The following is an 18770-nucleotide window of genomic DNA, read 5'->3' on the forward strand; positions in this document are numbered from 1 at the left end:
GCTTCTGCGTCCAAACAACTCATGGGTAAAGTTAGAAACCTGTCGGATTGAATTAAAAGAGGATAAACCTTTACGCTGATCTGGAATCAGTTTTTCAGCTTTACTGTACTTTACCATGAGGTGATCCTCAACAGTGTTTAAAACTGTATTTAATGCATGTGTTACAGTGTCTTTTAGTTTTAATAATAATTTTCATTTTATATAAATATTTAGTAATTTTGTTGTGTATTCTTTTAGAACATTATTAATTATTTCAATTGTAGTTATTTTAGTACACCAAATAAAAATAAGAACTAGCTGAAATACAATAAGTTTATAATATAATATAAAATAAAATAAAATAAAAGTCACGCACACTGATAATATGTACAGTAAAATATTTTTAGATATTGATTGAGGATCAAATATCAATAAAAATCAATTTCAGTTAACATTTAGGTAAGATTCTGTTACTGTTTTATTTTTAATGCTTTAGTTTTTGCTTTAAGTTAAATTTTTGCTACAAGCTTTCTAATGTTTACATCGGCCAATAGATGTTTACATCAAATACAGTATCTTTAGGTCAAAAACTTTGAGATTTTTATCCTCAAACAATATTTACACATATTTTTTTAAAACTGATTATCAGTATTAATGTTTCACAGATTAATTGTGACAATGATAAAACATGCAAATAACAGCATTTTTGATAAACATTACATGCATGAAAATTTGAAAAATTGAAGGTTTGTGTGTGTGTGTGTGTGTGTGTGTTTGTGTTTGTGTGTTCCCATTTTTTTTTTTTTTAGTTTCAGTAGTTTGTTGTGTTTTTGTTGTATGTAGTTTTAATTATTTTAATAAATCAAATTAAAGTGAACACAAATGATAAGTGTTTGCCTTGGGAAGTAGCTGAAATAAAACTTTGAAACTATTTTTTTATGTAATTTAAAGTAACAGTTTTTTATGTTTTAGTTTAAGTTTAACTTTAATATGTTTTAGGTAATGTTTGAGACTTAAAAAAACAACAACATTCAAATATTTAAATTGCCCAGTAGATATGTATTTATAAAATACAGTATCTGAGATGTTTGTGTATAAGGCAACCTTTTATTTATTTATTTTATTTATTTATTTTAAAAAATATATATATTTTTGCAGGATATGTTTTTTCTTTTATAACTGTTTTAAATGCAAGCTCCCATTGTGGCAACTTGCTTGCGTTACTGAAGTGTTTATTATTTTGATTTTTATATTTGTAGCTATTCCGAAATTGATCTCCTGAGAAGTAGAAGTATTCACAAGAGTAAAAGTGCCAGAGGGTCTCCCGTACAACGCTGAATTTCGTGGTCCATTTCTATTTAAAACGTACAACAATCCGTATAATTAAAGCACAGAATCCATGGTTGTCAATAAAGTCGCATTATAATGCATAACTCCATTAGCGCTTGTAGTTGTGAGTGCGATCAGCGCGTGATTGAGCTGCGCGAGCGCGCGCTGCAGCTGGAGATTGTGATGAATCAAAGCGGCTCTCCAGGGTCTCCAGCATCGATCCTCTGCACACACTCCACTCACTGTTCAGAGAAGGACTGAGAAAGACGATCGACGGAATGCACAATAGCCTAGCAGTCCCGTTTCTGATGCAAAGTCGTCGTTCGCGCGCTCACTGATTGGAGTCCGCGCGACTTTGCATCAGAATTACGCACGAGACGTTAAACCGTCTGCGAAACCCTGCACCACAAAACCAGTCATAATGGTAAAAATAGTTTTATTGAGAGGTATGCATGCATCGTCTGAAAGCTTTCTACTGATGTGTGGTTTGTTAGGAAGACAATATTTGTCTGAGATACAACTATTTGAAAATCTGGAATCTGAGGGAGCAAAAAAATAAATCTAAATATTGAGGAAATCGCCTTTAAAGTTGTCGAAATTAAATGCATATTACTAATCAAAAATTAAGTTTTGATATATTTATGGTAGGAAATTTACTAAATATCTGCATGGTACATGATCTTTACTTAATATCCTAATGAAAAGAAAAATTGATAATTTTGACAAGCCTTCGGAACAGATTCCTCGAAGGAGGAGCGCACTGACAGAAGCGATGATGATGATGATGATGATGATGAAGGCGCAGTTGACCTGTGATGCTACTGTATATAAACCCCATCCAGCGAGAGAAAGTCACCAAAGTGCGCTGGATCCCGCTGCTGATGTAGAGGACAGACCCAGAGAGCATCACACAAACAGGGTGCATTAACGTGCACGCGCACGTCCTCCAGATGTAGGCTCGGGCTGATTGTGTCGAGTGGCTCGGAGCGATGGGCTCGTTCGCTGCGGCGGTGAACGGCGTGTCTCACACCGAGGACCCGTTCTCCGGACCGCTCTCATCCATCGCACCCTGGAACTACCGAGTCCTGGCGGCGCTGATGTTCGTGGTGACCTCGGTGTCTCTGTGCGAGAACTTCACCGTGATGCTCGTCACCTTCAGGTTCAAGCAGCTCCGACAGCCGCTCAATTATATCATCGTCAACCTGTCTCTGGCGGACTTCCTCGTGTCTCTGAGCGGAGGAACCATCAGTTTCATCACCAACTACCACGGATATTTCTTCTTGGGGAGATGGGCTTGTGTTCTGGAGGGATTCGCAGTCACCTTTTTTGGTGAGTCAAAAGTTTGCTTTAGCCCTTGTGATTTTGGTCACCATATTTGGTTTGGGTTTGAGTGGTTTATTTTAATATCTGGACACTGCATGCTCTAAACACTTTCAGTTTGATCACGTGCTTCAAAAATCCTGCATGATTGCCATTACTTCTGTTTGTGCAATCAATCAATCAATCAACTATGTATTTTTTGTACATACTCTAAAATGTCATTCATGCCAGTTATGTATTTATTTACTTTTTCATTGCTTTTTCAACAGTTTTCAGTGTTAAAATGACACCAACAAAAGCAAAATGTATTGCTAATTATTATTAACAGTTACATAAAATATAAAAAAGTGCCTAGTGTCTGTCTAAAGGCGTTTAATTAGATCGGAAGAACAAGTAACTGTTGGAAAAATTAGGTACATTAAAAAAATTAAATAGAAAATTTGCTGGAAATATAGTTTTATAAAGTCTTCTAAACTGCTAATAAGACTTTCATTGACTGATCTGAGTCAATCTCTGCTCTGGGATCGTTCTCTGTGATAGTGAATGTGCAACAGAATTAATCAAATTAAACAGAAAATCAACATTATATTATCACCAGAGAAAAACTGTGATTGCAGACGTCAGATGTGCAGCAAAGCAGTGTGAATTTGTCCTGATTTCATATTGAGTTCATGGTGGACACTTTATTTGTGGCTCTTACATCTTAACATCTGATCATATGAAGCTCAATCGTTGAAGTTAGAGTCTATGATAGAAACATCACTTTTTATGCACCACATGCAAATTTAATGATCTGTCGAGACTAGTTCAGTAAAGAAGTTGTGGACTGACAGATTTCAATATTTCATTTAATCTCAGATCTTGAAATGAATAGTTCAGCGTAAATTTGCATGGACTTAAAATATTAATATGCAATATATTAAAATAAATGACCCCCCCCCCCCAAAAAAAAGTAAAAAATTCTAAATAAAAGAAATAGAAGTTCTGTGATTGTCAGATTAGACCGGCACCAGAATCTTAACGAGACGAGGTGAATGTAGTTCATTCACCAGTTACATTTTTAATGCACTTGTTCAGTTTGTTTTAATATGAGTTGCATGCATTTTTCAGAAATGAAATGCATTGTCAAGACACATTTATTTCAACAGCTCTTTATACAATACAGATGATTTCAAAGCAGCCTAAACAGGAAAATTGCAAAAAGTTGCAAAATAATTAATCATAAAATAATTTCGATTCAACTACAGTGTAAGGCAGCGCTGCAGAAAACAATAGAGTCATTACTCAGCTGAACTCAGTTCAGTGTTAAAGCAAATAACCAACTCTGTTGCAAAATTAATTAATTATGAAAAAGTTTGATACAGCTGAAAGGCAACTCTACAGAAGACAACAGGGTCAGCTCAGTTTAGTTCAGCGTTGATTCAGTTCCATAACAATGATGATGATGATGATGCAAATTTCATGGATTTGAGAAAGTGCAGACCTGTCTGAAAATTCACTACCTGGTTTTAAGAATAAATATGAATTAAAACACATCTAAAATGACTCATAACTCATGCATCTTTTTTTAATGCTAATGTTTTTTGAAGATCAACTTTCAACATAACACAAAAATCTAAATAATAACAATATAAACTACAGTTATAAGTATCCAGAAAGTGAAGAAAAACAAACAAACATAACAATAATATTTATGCATAACAAAAAACATGTATACCGAATAAAGCTGAAAGCCTTAAATTAAAATAATATTTTTTTTCCCGTTGGATTAATTGTCAAACCCTTTCTCCTCCACTCTCCTCATTTACATGCAGATCATTTATATCTACAGACTGTCAGATTCACTTTAACATTTCCGTCAGTCAGAAAACAGAAGCGCTCAATAATGCTGACTGGACTATCAACAGGAGCTGATGGTACGCTCTGGGGTTAAAGCAAGGTTAAAAGATGTCTAACGTCTCCTGTAAATGGCACGCTTGACATGCATGCTTGTAATGAAGCAGTTTATCCATCACTTCTAAAGACCAAGATGTGCTGAATGTGTGACAGGGAATAAGCTTAATTAGTGAATGTTGTAGAGAATAACAAGAACCGTTGCTGAAGCAGCGCAAGTTCTGCATGTGATGTGATTTGATCACTGTCTGTTGTGTTACTGGGCCTCCACAGGGTTATTATTGTCATTTTGTGAGGCAGACTTTTTAAAAAATCTGTCAAGCTTGTATCAGAGAGGACACTGTAAATGGGGGCTTATTCTGTGCACATCTTCTAATAGTCTAAAATCTTTTAATTTTCTAACAAGAGACTACACAATATAGCATGAGTAGGTTTAATGGATGGAGCTTGTCAAACTTGCCGCCATGAGAGCTTTTCCATCTCGTTTAAGCCTGAACCAGCAGCTAAGTAACCAGCTCGGATTTATTGTCTCTTCTCTACTAATTAGTTCTTTTATCCGTAAATGCCAGTCTTGTTCTGACAGGCTAATTTATTTGAATTCTTATGGCCATATGAAATACTCACCAGGACTTGTTCAAACTGCATTTTATATTCAACATCTTTATCTTTAAACATCACTGTGCTTTAGTATGGAAGCCCCTTTCTGCCAAGGAAAAATAATAAAAAAGGTACTTGTGACTATTTTTCTTATAATTAAAAAAATTGATGAGTTAATATCTTATAATTCTGAGTTTATGTCTCGTAATTCTGAGTTTATGTCTCGTAAGTCTGAGTTTATGTCTCGTAATTCTGAGTTTATGTCTCGTAATTCTGAGTTTATTGTCTCGTAATTCTGAGTTTATGTCTCGTAATTCTGAGTTTATATCTCGTAATTCTGAGTTTATGTCTCGTAATTCTGAGTTTATGTCTCGTAATTCTGAGTTTATGTCTCGTATTTCTGAGTTTGTCTCTTTATTCTGAGTTTATGTCTCGTAATTCTGAGTTTATGTCTCGTAATTCTGAGTTTATGTCTCGTAATTCTGAGTTTATGTCTCGTAATTCTGAGTTTATATCTCGTAATTCTGAGTTTATGTCTCGTAATTCTGAGTTTATGTCTCGTAATTCTGAGTTTATGTCTCGTAATTCTGAGTTTATATCTTGCAATTCTGAGTTTATGTCTCGTAATTCTGAGTTTATGTCTCGTAATTCTGAGTTTATGTCTCGTAATTCTGAGTTTATATCTCGTAATTCTGAGTTTATGTCTCGTAATTCTGAGTTTATGTCTCGTAATTCTGAGTTTATGTCTCGTAATTCTGAGTTTATATCTTGCAATTCTGAGTTTATATCTCGTAATTCTGAGTTTATGTCTCATAATTCTGAGTTTATATCTCGTAATTCTGAGTTTATGTCTCGTAATTCTGAGTTTATTGTCTCGTAATTCTGAGTTTATGTCTCGTAATTCTGAGTTTATATCTCGTAATTCTGAGTTTATGTCTCGTAATTCTGAGTTTATGTCTCGTAATTCTGAGTTTATGTCTCGTAATTCTGAGTTTATGTCTCGTAATTCTGAGTTTATGTCTCGTAATTCTGTAATTCTGAGTTTATATCTTGCAATTCTGAGTTTATATCTCGTAATTCTGAGTTTATGTCTCGTAATTCTGAGTTTATATCTCGTAATTCTGAGTTTATGTCTCGTAATTCTGAGTTTATGTCTGGTAATTCTGAGTTTATATCTCGTAATTCTGAGTTTATGTCTCGTAATTCTGAGTTTATATCTCGTAATTTTGAGTTTGTCTCGTAATTCTGAGTTTATGTCTCGTAATACTGAGTTTATGTCTCGTAATTCTGAGTTTATGTCTCGTAACTGAGTTTGTGTCTCGTAATTTTGAGTTTGTGTCTCGTAATTCTGAGTTTATGTCTCGTAATTCTGAGTTTGTGTCTCGTAATTTTGAGTTTGTGTCTCGTAATTCTGAGTTTATGTCTCGTAATTCTGAGTTTATTGTCTCGTAATTCTGAGTTTATGTCTCGTAATTCTGAGTTTATATCTCGTAATTCTGAGTTTATGTCTCGTAATTCTGAGTTTATGTCTCGTAATTCTGAGTTTATGTCTCGTAATTCTGAGTTTATGTCTCGTAATTCTGTAATTCTGAGTTTATATCTTGCAATTCTGAGTTTATATCTCGTAATTCTGAGTTTATGTCTCGTAATTCTGAGTTTATATCTCATAATTCTGAGTTTATGTCTCGTAATTCTGAGTTTATGTCTCGTAATTCTGAGTTTATGTCTCGTAATTCTGAGTTTATATCTCGTAATTCTGAGTTTATGTCTCGTAATTCTGAGTTTGTCTCGTAATTTTGAGTTTGTCTCGTAATTCTGAGTTTATGTCTCGTAATTCTGAGTTTATGTCTCGTAATTCTGAGTTTATGTCTCGTAACTGAGTTTGTGTCTCGTAATTTTGAGTTTGTGTCTCGTAATTCTGAGTTTATGTCTCGTAACTGAGTTTGTGTCTCGTAATTTTGAGTTTGTGTCTCATAATTCTGAGTTTATGTCTCGTAATTCAGAGTTTATGTCTCGTAACTGAGTTTGTGTCTCGTAATTTTGAGTTTGTGTCTCGTAATTCTGAGTTTATGTCTCGTAACTGAGTTTGTGTCTCGTAATTTTGAGTTTATGTCTCGTAATTTTGAGTTTGTCTCGTAATTCTGAGTTTATGTCTTGTAATTCTGAGTTTATGTCTCATAATTCTGAGTTTATGTCTCGTAACTGAGTTTGTGTCTCGTAATTTTGAGTTTGTGTCTCGTAATTCTGAGTTTATGTCTCGTAACTGAGTTTGTGTCTCGTAATTTTGAGTTTGTGTCTCGTAATTCTGAGTTTATGTCTCGTAATTCTGAGTTTATGTCTCGTAATTCTGAGTTTATGTCTCGTAACTGAGTTTGTGTCTCGTAATTTTGAGTTTATGTCTTGTAATTCTGAGTTTATGTCTCGTAATTCTGAGTTTATGTCTCGTAACTGAGTTTGTGTCTCGTAATTTTGAGTTTGTGTCTCGTAATTCTGAGTTTATGTCTCGTAACTGAGTTTGTGTCTCGTAATTTTGAGTTTGTGTCTCGTAATTCTGAGTTTATGTCTCGTAACTGAGTTTGTGTCTCGTAATTTTGAGTTTGTGTCTCGTAATTCTGAGTTTATGTCTCGTAATTCTGAGTTTATATCTCGTAATTCTGAGTTTATGTCTTGTAATTCTGAGTTTATATCTTTTAATTCTGAGATTATGTCACGTAATTCTGAGTTTATGTCTCGTAATTCTGAGTTTATGTCTCGTAATTCTGAGTTTATGTCTTGTAATTCTGAGTTTATATCTTTTAATTCTGAGATTATGTCTCGTAATTCTGAGTTTATGTCTCGTAATTCTGAGTTTATGTCTCGTAATTCTGAGTTTATATTTAGTAATTCTGAGTTTATATCTCGTAATTCTGAGTTCATATCTCGTAATTCTGAGTTTATATCTCGTAATTCTGAGTTAATATCTCATAATTCTGAGTTTTTTCAACTGATCAAAAATACAAATGTCTTGTTACACGTTAATCTGCATGTGATGAGTTTTCACTTGTCAGATAAGAGTAAACATATTATATAACATAATAAAGAATTGCACAATCATCAGAAATCTAAAATATCTCACTAACTGGCACATCAGGGCATAATTTTAGTGTTATTGTAGTAAACAATGACTAAACATACTTCTCTTTAGACTCAACGCCCTTTTAGAGTCATTGTAAATAGTAACCAGTGCCGGTGTTTGTGTGAGCGTTGGGTAAATATCCTCCAGCTGTATTGTGTAACTATCAGGTTTAGTTTGTCCTTTCTTCTGTCACTGGCTTATACTGTCATTTTGCTTTATGACCTCCTTTCTTCTTTATATTCAGAAATTCTGAGTTTTACCTTGTTTAAGACAGACTTCACCCTTTCATCTCGTATTCACCATGAGCTGCAAACACCACATCCAAGCACTTGACTTCCAAGCAGTGACTTAATGCAAATAAGCATTAATACATCACACTAAACAGACTCAGGCAGGGGTTTCCATAAGATCTCCAGCTCCTTCATGTGTAATACTGAAAAAATGGGAAAAATTGATCCTAGTGTTCAACAGAGAAAGAACAGGCTTCCTTTGATGAGAAGCTCTGAGCCACTGACGTAACAATTTCTTATAATAAAAATGTTGTTTCAATTTCCCCTCTTTTTCTTCTGAGCTCTAGGGTGTTCCAGACTACATTTCTAATATATTTCTGTGCTGAAAATGACATTTGAAACATTGGAAATTAAATTTGTGGATTATTCCAAACATTTTGTGTGTGCGAAACCCAATTAAATAATATGTCCACTCACTTTGCATATGTTGACAATTTCATCTTCATTTCAAATTCTGCACAATAAAAGCATTTTGCTCACAAGAGATATTTACCTTGATTTTCTCTCTTAACTTTATTCACACATAACATTAACTCATATTCCAGCTCTTCAATGACATATATATATATATATATATATATATATATATATATATATATATATATATATATATATATATATACATATATTATCAGTGCTTTCGGTAATGATGCATGTTCTTTTTTAATTTTATTTTAAACATTACCTGGGTCCGTAAAAAAAAGAAAAAAACCCCTGAAGAGTTATACATTAACAAATAATAAATTATTAATATTAATTATTAATAAATATTAATTAATAATAATAACAATTATTATTTTCTATGTTTAAAACAGTTAAGTAATTTTTTTTAGAATTCTCTGATGAATAGAAAGATCCAAAGACCAGCATTTATGTGAAATAAAAGGTTTTGTAACATTATACACTGTAACATTCAAAAGCTTGGAGTCAGTATCATTTTATTTATTTATTTTTTGGGGAAAGAAATTATAGGAAAAAATATTCCTATAAAATATATACCTATTTTTTTTTATTCTTTTTTCTGGAAAGGTAAGAAAGCTGATCTTTGCACTCACAGATTCTGTCCCTCCGCAGGTATTCAGGAAACCTCCAGGATCACACCTTCATCATCACGTTCTTCACCACCTGCTTCATCTTTCCTCTCGGTGTGATCATCGTCTGCTACTGCAAACTTCTCCGAAAGCTCAGAAAGGTCAGTCGCTCCACAACATCTGGAGTCCAGCGGCTTGTTACACGAGATGTCATTACAGCTGCAAACTGACCTCAGATCACTGACAAACCATATAAATCATCTGACACTAAGTGAATGTTCGCAGGTGTCTAACACGCACGGCAGGCTGGGTAATGCCAGGAAGCCGGAGCGTCAGGTGACTCGTATGGTGGTTGTGATGATCGTTGCCTTCATGGTGGCCTGGACTCCATACGCTGCGTTCTCCATCGTGGTCACGGCACTTCCCAGCATTCACCTGGACCCTCGGCTGGCAGCCGCTCCGGCGTTCTTCTCCAAAACCGCTGCGGTTTACAACCCCATCATCTACGTGTTCATGAACAAACAGGTGATGCTTGCATTCATGCATCTTTCAGACACTTACATTCACAGTGACTTACAGTACATTAAGCGCAAACATGTTATCAGTTCATGCACTGACTGGAAATCAAACTCATTATGTATTTTATTTGATGCAAACATTTCTAAAGCTCTAAATGATCAAACTCTGCTGCTGAACCTGTTTCACACTCAATCTCCTCATTTCTTCTGTGATTGATAGTTTAGAGTGTTTTATCCGGTCAAAGCTCTTCTAGTGTAACTGTACAAGCGTCCAGCTTCAGCTCGACTCATATCTTTCCTGATTGTGTTCAAGTAAAGGTCAGAATAAGGTCAGGAATATCTCCAGATGAACTCTTACTGGACTGAAGCAGCTCAGCTTTACTTGATTCTCTCGATAAATTATTCACTAGTTTGAATGTACAGGTGCATCTAAAAAAGAAATAAAATATCATGGAAAAGTTCTTTATTTATTGTAGTTTAATTAAAAAAAAGCGAACTTTCTTATATTCTAGATTCATTGCACACAAACTGAAATATTTCAAGAGTTTTTGTTTAAATTCTAATGGTTATGACTTACATCTTAGGTAAATTAAACATTCACTATCTCAGAAACGTATAATAATTTCTCAAAGACCAAGCTTTCGATTATAATAGTAGTGCAGCTTGCGACTTGCTTTGCTCAGTGATTTTGTGGTGATGCTTGTACTTAAATTTTGATATTATGCATAATATTGCATGAAGATCTCGAGGCGCGGCGAGAAAGTTTCCAGCGTCCCACTTAAAATCCCCTCACTGATAAATAGGTTACTGTAGCTGAAAGAGATTGAAGCTTTCGCCTGACAGAAATAAGTCCTTATGCAAGCCATTTAGGATTGAGGTTTGAGAAGAGCACAGGACACAGTTCATGGATTTAGAAAAACCCTAAAGCTCTCATGGTGGGATGATATTGCTTCACCAGAGCTGAAATATCTGACATACATTAGAAAAATAAAAATGAAATAAATAAATAAATACCTGGGGTTTGGATCAGACCCAGCGCACTCCAAAGGAGATGTTGAATTATTGAGCAGCTGTGGAGGTTATTGGATGTAAACCGTGTTTGGCAGCGCTGCATCTTCCCATCATCCCGCTGAGCTGTAGCTGTCAGTTTATCCGCTGGTTTCCTTCATTCAGACGCTGACATCTGGATTCTGTCCACACTCTTCAGGAATAGAAGCCTGCAAAAATACCTGACCAGCAACATGACATGCTTGTTTGCTTGACGGTCATCTCAGACTGAATAACTTTGTCAATGGTCAGATGGATTTGCTGGTGGCTGATGTACCGTCAGTTTGATGCACTACTTAACTGAAAATGAAAAAAAAAGTTTTTATTTTAAAATAGTGGAGAAAACAAGAAAGCAAGAAAATACTATTTGTTTTATAGTGTATCTCTCTCTCTCTCTCTCTCTCTCTCTATATATATATATAGAAAGTTTGCAAGTACATGTCAACTCATACTAACAACTAATACTATTCTACTAACCCTAAACCTAACCTAACAGTCTACTCTGAGAGTTGAATTTTCTTATGAACTTTATAATCAGTTTCTGAATAAAAATGGTTTCAAAGACACGTTAAGTGTACAATAAAAAAAAGTTTAGGATTTACATTGAAACTATTTTCAAACTTAATTTAAAAAATAATTACTGAAATGATAAGTAACACTGAAATTAACATAAAATTGTTACTATAATAACTCTTAGTTAATGTTTTACTCGTGGACTTGCATTAACATTTGTTGTAATACATTTTGGGACCAAAAAACACATTTGCTTAAGGAAATCGCTTACATTAGTCATGTTTAGTTTAGTCTAGTTTATTTATTTATATTGCACAATACAACAACAATCGTTGACCATTGTGCTGTACAAGAAAGTATAAAACCATATTGATAAAACAATAATCAAAACAATAAAACAATATTAAGGTAATATGGTACAGGAGGTAGTACATAGTCATCCTGAGCAGGTTTTATTTCCTCTCTCAGATGTTATATCTTAATGGGCACATATATTTGAGTGTCATCTGCATAAAACTGAAGAAAAAAATCTGTTTTCTTAAAATTGAGGCCAAAGGGAGCATATATAAAGTAAACAAAATGGGAGCAAGAATAGAGCCTTGTGGAACCCCACAGCTCAGATGCGCTTTGGAGGATAAACATCCATTTATATAAACAGAAAAGGTTATTTTGTTCAAATAAGACTTGAACCAGTTCAGTGCATCACCTCTAATACCTGCACAGTATTCAAGATAAGAAATAAGAATAACATGATCGACCGTATCAAAGGATGCACTCAAATCCAACAGCAGAAGTATTACAGAGTACCCAGAATCAATAGATAATAAAATATCATTTGACAGTCTTAAGAGAGGAGAATCTGTACTGTGACATTTCTTAAAACCAGACTGAAAAGATTCAAAAACTCAATTTGAGTCTAAATTTTTTTATAATTGGACAGAAACTATCTTCTCAAGGATTTTAGAGATAAAAGGTAGATTAGAAATTGGCCTAAAATTTGAGAGGACTGTCAAATCAAGGTTAGATTTTTTCAACAATGGTTTAACAATAGTATGCTTTAGATAATCTGGAACAAATCCATCAGAAAGACTCTTATTTATTATTTCTAAGATACAAGGCCCAATAAGTAGAATAAAATAAAATAAGCTATTGTTAATTATTTGAGGGACAGCCAAGAGAAGCCAGCACACAGTACATGCCTCATCAAAAAGGGGAACAAAATCCTCACTAAAGATAGAGCTAAACTTACGTGACCATATAATAGGCTTCTTGTTTTAAAAATCTGATCTAAAATAGTACAGGAGAACATCACAGGGTTATGATCTGAAAAAGGTGGGAATGCCGAGGGAATGTGAAGGCCCTGTAACCATTTGAACAGTTTTTTTTCAATAGCAATTGCACATTTTTTGTCCCTTTTCAGATGAAATAACAGAACCTCAAAGCTGGAGAAAGTCCCAGATTGTTTAGTCCGACAAGTGAAACAGGTTTTAAAAACACATGCTAAGCCGTCCCCCTTTCCAGTTGATCTTGGGCAGGCCCGTCGCAACAAGGCAGGCAAACCAAGCAATTGCTTGGGGCCCCGAGCTGACCTGGGGCCCCAAGACAACGACTGGTTAAGAATAAAATGCAACGACACTGTGTGAGCGCCCCTTCGATCGTCAATGCAGTAACGTGTAATGACACTGTTATCGGGATCCCCCTCAAGGGGGCCCCTCTCAGTAGTCGCTGACAGCAGCCAACCAACCAAGTCAAGTGATCTCTGCTTTTTTTTTTTCTTTCTCGAACGGAAGGAATATGGTTACTGTAGTATGTTTTTTTTTTTTTTTACGGGATAAGGAAAACGCAGATCAGAAATCGCAGACTGCAAGGAGTCAGCAGTGTTTTGATTTGAGGGCTCAGGCAAACATAAAGAGAACGTCGTGGCGTGTTTCGATTGCAAGAATCGCGGAATCCAGTCATAAAAACGGAATTTACAATTTAACGCCGAATGACACGTAATTTGCCAAATTTTGAATGAATGAATTAAAAATAGGTCATTGCGCTTACATCAAACCACGATACGGACTAATATCTGTAAATATTAAGCAGGAACAGTCTGTTTAAATATGAATCCTGCATGTTCTGCGTGTCTCTGTTAATGAAAGGAGCAGAAGCGCGTCTTCCTTGAAGACGCACTGAAGCGCGCGTGACGCTCGCGGTGATTTCAGTCTCGCGTCTGATGTCTCACTAAATAAGGATGTGAACACATGAACAACATCTACAGAACTGCTCTTAACAAAAACTTTAGTTTGCTTAATTTTCAATAATTAAAAGATAAATTAATGTTTGGTGTTTAATGTGCATCTCAGAAAATGCTTTATTTAAAAACCCACCTGAATGGCACTTAAATGCACTTAATTCATCTGTCAACTTTATTGCCATTGTTCAAAGTACAAGTACAGACAGAGAAACAATTATTAATTTTTTTTTTTTGATGTATGCATTGCATTCTATGCATGTAAAAAAAAAAAAAATCTAAAAAAGGAAACTTAGTTGTTCATTTAACGCACCCCTGAGCTGGTAATAGTGACCTCTTTCAATATGCTAACAGTGAAATGGTAAAACGTACTTCACAGGTAATTTCAGATTTTTGTTTCAATTATTTCCCAGCTACACCATCAACTTCATCCTCAACATCAACAGATGCATCACTTCTCAGTGCTGATGGGTGGGGGGGGGGGGGGGGGGGGTTTGTCGGGGGGCCTCTATGTCCATTTTGCTTGGGGCCCCCAAATTCCTTCAAACGGCCCTGATCTTGGGCAGTTTAAAAATGAATAGTTTGAAGGTACAATTTCAGAGAAAGGACTCACATCAAGTCTCAGTCTCAAATAAAAAATCCAGATCTAGCATTTATCAGAGCCATCTTAACTTGCAATGACTCACCAGTTGAATTAGCTGCATGATTTAAAGGTGGAAGATTCCTGTGATTTATTCCTCCTTGATGATAATGAACCAGGGATGACCAAGACCTCGGGCCACGAGACAAGGCAATCACTGAAGGGCTCAAAATCTGGGAAAGCCGTGAGGGGAGATCTTTCAGACAACAACGTTAGATGTGGTTTTATCTTAACTGCAATTCCTCCCTGCTTTCCTCTCCGTCTGCGGCGTTTCCTCCGGGTAAAATCCCATGGTGTGTATGACACAAAACTTTGGCCAGTGGTGGGAATGGACGCCAGTAAAGGTGGAGGTAGACAGTTAAAATCAGTTCCCTCTAGAGCAGTGTTTAATAAAACTATTCCTCTACTCCTGTTCAGTGCAGGTCAGATTCATTCCAAAGATGTTTTTCTAGAGCGTGTTCAGTGGAGAATAATCCATTGCATTTCTCTTCCCTGTGATCTCCTCAGTTCAGGAAGTGTGTGGTTCAGCTCTTGAGCTGTAGGGACGTCACCGTGATCGAGGGAAACATCAACCAGACCACCGAGCGTGCAGGCATGACCAACGAGAGCAACACAGGAGAGATGTCTGCCATCGCCGGAGCCGTCCCGTCTAAGACAGAAGAGCATCATAATGAACACAGCTCCTGCGTCCAAATTCCCATTCCTGAGAACAAAGTATGTCCGATGTGAAGACACGTGCCAACACACTCGTCACTCATGTTGTCTGGTAGAAAGCATATCTTCTCTTGAATTCTGGCATCCAAACTTTAGTCTAAAAACCATTGATGCAGCATTAAATTCTGATATTGAAAAATGCAGTGTTGGGGACGAAACTATCTGCAAACTACCCTTAAAAACTAATTCACTACAAAAACAAGATGGTGGCTAAAGAACGATATCTTTTAAAATATAATTTGCATTTATTTGAAAGCTTTCTTTAACAACAGTTTCACAAATATTATTGCAAAAAAAAAAAAAGAGATAAACTTGTAATACAGTTATTAATTTAATACAGTTAATGTTTTTAAATACACTTTATGTATAATGCATTATGAAGGGGTTCACAATTTATTGTAATGCATTAAATATTTTCATAAATGTAACCAAAGTTAAAAATGCATTATATTTGCATGATCGCTTGTTATAGCTGAAATTGGTTGTCATGTGTTTTAATGCATTATACTTTTTTAAGGTGTAACAATGAGTGTATATATATATATATATATATATATTATGAAAGTGTAAGTATTATAACTGTGGTTACAATTATTCATGATGTCATTACAAGTTGCATTAAAAAGCTTAATTAATGCATTATGATACTTCTATAATGCAAATGTAAAAAAAGATATTTGCGATTTTTTTATCTAACACTTTGTACTTTTCTTTTCAAGTTTATAGCTCACAATATAGATTTTTTTTTTCTGAATACCGAAATTAAATTTTGCACTTTTTTTTAGTTTGTTTCCAAAATGGAATAAAAATATTAAAAATTATATAAAGGCTTCAAATAGTAGTGCAGGTATATTTGTAGAAATAGACACATTGTATGGGTAACAATTATAAAAAATAAAATGTATGCCAAAAATCAATAAGATATTAAATAAAGATCATGTTCCATGAAGATATTTTGTAAATTTCCTACCGTAAATATATCAAAACTTAATATTTGGTTAGTAATATTGCATTACTAAGAACTTCATTTGGAACAAATTTAAAGATTTTCCCAATATTTAGATTTTTTTGCACCCTCAGATTCCAGATTCAATTTCTACAAATTATAAAAACCATGACTTGTTTTGTGGTCCAGGGTCACATGAATATAATGATACTAAACCATGATATTTACGCGAAACCCCAAAGTACTGCAAAGAATTCAGCGATAGAATGATCTAAACATTTAATTTTTAAATGCAGTAAACCTCTGTGGTCTAAAACACTGCATTGTTTAAGAGCTGAACTACTGGAAAATGCATTTATATTCAGTTACTCCCCAGCACTGCATAAAGGACTCCAGACTGTTGAATGTTGATTACTAACTTTTAGGCTTCTTCACGGCAACATTTGCACAATTATTACAGAAATCAAACAGAATGCAAATCAGTCAGGCACTAAACACAAGAATACATGTGTATTTTCAAAATGAAGGGAATAAGTCATCATGCAGAACAAATTACAAGGTCCCTTCAGTAGGACATCCACGACATCTTCAATCTCCTGCACTGTTATCTTCATCCTGAAAATCACTGGCATATTTTACTGTATCTAATGCATTATATGTTTCCTGTCTGCTCTGATGATGTAGCTTTCTCGACAACTGAATGTGTTTTTATTTGATTCCTTTATGAAAGGAAAATCAAAAATCAGATTTTTGAGTTCAGAAAGATCATCTGTGAACCCTAAAAATAAAATGCATCACAGTTTCCACAGAAATATTGAGCAGCACAACTGTGTTCAACACTGATAATAATCAGAAATGTTTCTTGAGCAGTAAATCATCATATTATTCTGATTTCTGAAGATCATGTGACACTGAAGACTGGAGGAATGATGCTGAAAATACAGCGGAGCATCACAGAAATACATTACACTTTAACACAGATTCACACAGAAAACAGATGTTTTAGATTAGAATAATATTTAACAATTTTTACAGTATTTTTGTCCAAATCAACAGCAGCCTTGGTGATCAAAAGAGACTTTTCAAAAACATAAAAAAAAATCTTACTGACCTCAATTTTAATTTAATGAAAATAATTGTTGCAGCATTAAATCTGGGCTTTACAGTAATTCAGATGCTCATTAAAAGAAATTGCGAAAATAATGAGTTTTCCAAACATCGCAGAAGTCAGGCGTTATTATGAGACTCCTGTCTTATTTTCTTGAGGTCATCTTGACATGAGTGTTATCTTGAGAAGACAGAATGATAATACAGTGAGGTTTAATTTGGTTTGGTGTTGAGGATCATCTATAAGAGGGTCACTGAGGTTTAGAGACACACTGAAAGCACAACGGATGATCCCACTGTGTTCTGTGTGTTATTTCTTCCAGAATCGCTCGATCATGTGATGTGTTTCTGTTTTCTGTCATGATGAACGCTGTTTCAGATTCACTGTTATATGTTCTGCTTGCATGTTGTGAATCAGGAAAAGTGTGTATTTCCACTGTCCTTCTAAGATCTTTCTGTTGCATCAACATGAAAATAAATCTTACTTTGTTAATAAATGTTTCTGGTCTTGTGATTCAGGTCAAATGAAATTAATGCTTTTTACGCTGACATTAAAAACATGCAAAGTTTATGAAATATTGACTGACTTTTTAAAACATGCATTAAACACTGCATTCAGGATCTGTCTGATACTGTAGGGTGTGACTAACTGCAACTTTTTAACCTCATCATTTCTATTTGTGTGTGTGTGTGTGGGTGTGTGTGTGTGTGTGTGACTTTGTTTGACCGTATAAAACTCAAATGCAAGCTAATATTTTCCAATTATGAGTTTCTATCTTGCATTTAGTTTTTTTTTTTAGAGTTAACATCTTACAATTTTCTTCCCATTATCTCTGAATTTTGAGTTTATGTCCCACAGTTCTGGCTTTATTTGAATATATTTCAGAATTCTAAGTTTACATAACGCAATTGTGTGGTTTTTTTTAAATAAAAATATAAAATATAAAAAATAATAATACAAAAATCGAAAAAAGCAATTGTGAAATTTTAGATCAATTATGGCATATTTTCTCTCAATTGCAAGCTGACTGTTTTCTTTAAATTATTTCCTTGGAATTTTAACTCATTTCATTTCATTTGTTTTATTTTATTTGCATAAAAATGGTAATAGCTTTTATCAGAATTACGTCTAACAATTTGGATTTTCATCTACATCAACAATTTTTTTTTCTTTGAGTTGTGAGATTATATATCTCACAAACTCTCAATTTTGAATTAACGTGCAATTCAGAAAATTTCATCTTAGTGTTTCATCTTAGAACTGAGACATTTAAACTCAGAGCTGAGAGAAAGTAACACTGAACTCAACTAAAAGTTGCTTTTTTGTTGGTTTCCACGGTGGAAATAAGCTTCCATACCATTGCAATTCTTTTCTATGCGCACTACATACTTTTCACACACACACCGCTGTGTGTATAATCCCACAAAACACTCAAATATGTGTTTACACGCTCAGCTCTACAAATCATCCTGGACTTACAAGGTTTCTCTTTGC

The 18770-nt window shown here is 34.6% G+C and overlaps 1 protein-coding gene across 1 annotated transcript; it reads left to right on the forward strand.

Moving 5' to 3' along the window:
• The first annotated feature begins 1868 nt into the window (after positions 1 to 1868).
• On the forward strand, positions 1869 to 15480 carry LOC127970443 (opsin-VA-like). The gene is made up of 4 exons (XM_052573035.1): positions 1869 to 2701; positions 9598 to 9715; positions 9840 to 10079; positions 15016 to 15480. Exons 1-4 carry the CDS (start codon positions 2298 to 2300, stop codon positions 15235 to 15237), a joined length of 984 nt encoding a protein of 327 aa, XP_052428995.1. The 5' UTR covers positions 1869 to 2297; the 3' UTR covers positions 15238 to 15480.
• The last annotated feature ends 3290 nt before the right edge of the window (positions 15481 to 18770 follow it).

The sequence above is a fragment of the Carassius gibelio genome, chromosome B13 (genome assembly GCF_023724105.1).
Source record: "Carassius gibelio isolate Cgi1373 ecotype wild population from Czech Republic chromosome B13, carGib1.2-hapl.c, whole genome shotgun sequence".
Classification (NCBI taxonomy): Eukaryota; Metazoa; Chordata; class Actinopteri; order Cypriniformes; family Cyprinidae; genus Carassius; species Carassius gibelio.